The 4,304-nt window shown below is 38.1% G+C and overlaps 1 protein-coding gene across 1 annotated transcript; it reads right to left on the reverse strand.

Annotated features, from left to right (window-relative positions):
- Positions 1 to 261: 261 nt before the first annotated feature.
- LOC109171934 lies at positions 262 to 2,879 on the reverse strand. The gene is made up of 3 exons (XM_019321045.1): positions 1,476 to 2,879; positions 1,285 to 1,377; positions 262 to 417 (listed from the first exon to the last, which is right to left on the reverse strand). The coding sequence occupies exons 1-3, from the start codon at positions 2,877 to 2,879 to the stop codon at positions 262 to 264; spliced, it is 1,653 nt and encodes a 550-aa protein (XP_019176590.1).
- Positions 2,880 to 4,304: the final 1,425 nt, after the last annotated feature.

Raw genomic sequence — 4,304 nt, forward strand, 5'->3', positions numbered from 1 at the left:
TTTGATAGCTTCATTATAGGTTTTGGGTTCTTTGGCCACCAAGGCATTAACAACAAAGGCCTTGAACTTCTGAGACAGACTGTTATAGGAGAGAACATCAGAGATGAGATGTGGAGATGTTCTCTTTGCAGTAGCATTCTGACAAGTATAATCACCAAGGTAGGTAGGAGTGGTTCTAACTCTGGTTGATCTTCTTAGCTGAGGTTCAGGTGCAGGTTCTGTAAAGAACTCTTCTTGAACTGCTGTTGGCATTGATTGAACCTATCCATCAGTATCTCCTTGAGCTTGATGATGATCTCTTGGATCAGTGGTGATTTCTTGCACTTGATCATCATTATCTAAGCCACTTATCAATTGTGAAGGTAGGACAAGATCAGTTTCCAAGTTGGTTTCATCACTCTGATCATCTTGACTGTACTGGAATGGGAATGAGCCTTCATAAAAACAGACATCTCTGGACAGAAAGACTTCTTTGGTTTGTAGATCATATAGTTTGTAGCCCTTCACCCCACTAGCAAAGCCTAGGAAAATGCATTTTTTTGGCTCTTGGAGATAGTTTTCTTCTCTGGCAGCTGGGGATCACAACAAAGGCTAGACAACTAAATACTCTAAGATGTTGGTATTGTGGCATTTTACCAAAAGGACTTTGTAAGGTATATTGTTGTCTAGGGAAATTGAAGGAAGTCTATTGATAATATATACTGCATGAAGGATGCAATCCCCCCAAAAAGCCTCAGGTAGATGAGCTTGAATTCTGAGAGCTCTTGCCACTGCCAAAATGTGGCCATGTTTCCTTTCAACAATGCTATTTTGCTGGGGACTATATACACAGGATGTTTGGTGAAGAATGCCTTTGTTTTGATAGAAATCCTTCAAGAGAAACTCTTTCCCATTGTCAGTTCTTATACACTTCACATTCTTGCCAAACTGTGTGTTGACAAGCTCACAAAAGCCTTGCATCAACTACTTAACTTCACTCTTGCACCTCATTAGATAGACCCAAGTGGCTCTACTGTAATCATCTACTAAAGTGAGGAAATATTTATGACCATAAACAGTGGGGATTTGGTATGGACCCCAAATGTCAGCATGCACCAAATCAAAACAATTAGCAAAAACTGTAGAGCTAAGCTTAAAAGGCAATCTTTTTTGTTTGGCCAAATGACAACAATCACATACATTGGGCTTGTCATTACAAATTTTATTGTGAATTGATTGTAGAATTCTAATCTTATTTTCAGAAGTATGTCCAAGCCTAGCATGCCAAAAATTGCAGCTATTTACAGCAGGTTTACAAAAGAGGAAATCTGGGAGAGTAAGCTGATAGAGCCCTTTCTTCAACTCAGCTATGCCAATCATATTCCCTTGGAGTTGATCCTGTATAACACATTGATTAGAGTGGAATAGGATGCTGCAATTAGGTCTTCTTCTAAGTTCACCCCCAAGGATATCAGATTATATTGAAAGATAGATACACACAGAACATTGAATAGAACTAAGTCTGTTGACAGTTGAACAGTCCCAATGTGGGAAACTTGAGCTTGGTGTCCATTTGGTAAGTCAACATGTATTCCTTGAACTTCCTTGGGATTTTTCAGTAGACTTAACTTGCATACAATGTGGTGTGTGGCACCACTGTCCAGGATCCATATGGATTCTGAATTTCTCAGCTCATTGTTATAGTTGATAGTTTTACCTTCTACTGCAGCATTTGGAATAAAGTTGGCAGCTATGGCATTAACTTGAGGAGCAGTTTGGAGAGGAGAGCTGATGGCTTCACTTTGCTTCTTGAATTCCAAGAACCTCTTATAGTCTTCTTGGTTAAAAAGAGACTGATCAGTCTCTGATTTGCCAGGTTCTTGCAGATTGGATTGGACCTGATTAACAGCTCCCATTCCCTTGTTTCTTGGCTTCCAACTGGGAGGATACCCATGCTTTTTGTAGCATTTCTCGATGGTGTGACCAGTGTATCCACAGAAGCTGCACACTGGTTTCTGTTTCTGATTTGGATAAGACTTCTTGCCTTCATATTTTGTGAAGAAGACCCCTGCCCCTGTTAGATTTTCATCCAGAATACTAGATTCCACAGTGATCTTCCTTTCTTGTTGGGAAACCATAGAGAATGCTTCTCCAACATCAGGCAATGGTTTCATCAACATAATCTGCCTCTTAGTGTTGCCAAAGTTATCATTTAGGCCAATGAGAAAAGATGATAGCATGTCATTCTCTAATTGTGCCCTGATTTTCTCAGAAATCTTATTACCACATTCACATCTTGATGAGCATTCATAGGAGGGTACTGGCCTTAACACAAATAATTCATCCCACAACAACTTTAATTGTGTGAAATAGTCATTCACAGAGGATGTACCTTGCTTTGTTCTATAGATTTCAGATTGGATTTCTGCAATACGAAAGACATCTTGTTGGCTAAAACGCTTTTTCAAATCCTTCGATACACCCTCAGCAGTGTTGATCCACGGCACACTCCGTCCAATGGTGGGAGAAACAGCTCTAAGAATCCATGATAAGACCATATTGTTGCATTGATCCCAGTAGAAATATCTGGGATCTGATTTACTGGGAATTGCTAGGGTTCCATCAACTAAGCCCATCTTGTTCTTCGACCTCAATGCCATTTCCATGGCCCTTGCCCATGGATGGTAATTGGATCTACCTTCCAACTGAGCAGTCACAAGCTGTAGTGAAGGACTCTCATTGGGGTGAAGATGGAGAGGATCAGTTCTGTCTCTTGGATCATAAGTTGCAAAGCCCGGAGGAGGTCCTACTGGATTGGTTGTTGCTGGAACGGTTACTGTTGGATTGGTTGCTGCCATTTGGGAACGAATTGTGTTTACCAGTGGTGTTTGCCAGGCCATGACCTCATGGCTCTGACACCATGATGGAATTCAGAGAAGAAAGTGAGAGAAGGAAAAATGCAATATGCTGAAATATGGAGAAAGGAGGATGGATCATTACTTTTGAAAATCAGTCTTTACAGAAGAAGGCTTGCAGCCTTATATACAAGCAAGGAAAAAGGAGGGAAAGCTCAACAACTAACTGCCAAGGTCTAATCAGGTTCAACTGAATTAACTGCCTCCTTGGCTTGGCTCTTTGAGTGTTGAGTGGCACGTGTTGACAAAAATTATTTTAAATATTTTATATATACATATAATGCTTTACAAATCTAAAATGGTTAACGACTTTGTATGTACGTAATTTATTTGATATGCATTTTAATATATATTATTATAACAATAAAGCTTTAAGGATTCTGGAATAAATTTATTTAGTAAGTATTGTAATATATATATAGGCTCAGGTTCCTGTGAGAACAGGTCTTCCCGTGCGGTCAGTGCGGCATACACCATTAGGTATATATAAATGCACCACACAGTGTTCGAAAATGCACTATTATGTGTGGTGTATTTTGTTTTTGTGTGGTGCATTTTTGGCATTTCATTCATGTGTATTCTCAAACACTGTATGGTTATGCATACCTAATGGTGTATGCCGCACTGACCGCACAGGAAGACATGTTCTCACAGGAACCAAAATCATATATATATATATATATATATTATAATTGATGATTTTATCGGGACCAGGTCCACCATAAATCGGGTACAAAGATATAGAACGGGGTAGGGAATAAATATTAATGCAACGCACTGGTAAACAATTGATGATTCGGCCTGGTAGTTTGGACGCGTTTTGCACGGGCGAGGTCCCTTGTCTAGTCTTCAATTGCAGCAAGTTTTATTCAATTTACTCCAAGCCCCCCCCCCCCCCCCTTTGTAAACAATTGATGATTCGTGGTCTGGAACGCGTGTTGCACAGGCGAGGTCACTGTTCTAGCCTCCGATTGCAGCAAGTTTTATTAAATTCACTCCAAGCCCCTTCTTTTGTACTTTTTAGGCCACTATGCCTTTTGATTGTTTTTTTATTTCAAAATTGAATTGTTTGTCTAGGATAGTAGGATGGGTGGAAAAGGACATTTATATTTTAAAATATATAGATAGATTTATTATGTGTTTATGGCTTAATGGATAAGGCGTCTAACTTCTAATCAGACGATTGAGAATTCTATTATATAATTAATTTACATAATAATAATTGAACATTTTTTGTGATTACAATAATTTTAAACTATTATTTTTGTAAATAATCAAGTAACATTTTTCTTGTAGTATTTTTTTTATTAACATTAATTATACATTAAAATTTTATTGGTTAACAACATAGTTATTATTTTATTTAATAAATATTAAATTCTATATAATAAAGTAATTATATTATACTTG

Source organism: Ipomoea nil, unplaced genomic scaffold (genome assembly GCF_001879475.1).
Source record: "Ipomoea nil cultivar Tokyo-kokei standard unplaced genomic scaffold, Asagao_1.1 scaffold0143, whole genome shotgun sequence".
Taxonomy (NCBI): Eukaryota; Viridiplantae; Streptophyta; class Magnoliopsida; order Solanales; family Convolvulaceae; genus Ipomoea; species Ipomoea nil.

Bases quoted from the DNA above. Each gene is read 5' to 3' on its own strand.
- LOC109171934 (XM_019321045.1), bottom strand. From the start codon at position 2,879: ATGGCCTGGCAAACACCACTGGTAAACACAATTCGTTCCCAAATGGCA. The intron at 1,378-1,475 runs GTATCTATCTTT...TGTGTTATACAG, and splicing joins TTCTATTCAATGTTCTGTGT to GATCAACTCCAAGGGAATAT. The intron at 418-1,284 runs GTAAATAGCTGC...TTCCCATTCCAG, and splicing joins TCCTCTTTTGTAAACCTGCT to TACAGTCAAGATGATCAGAG.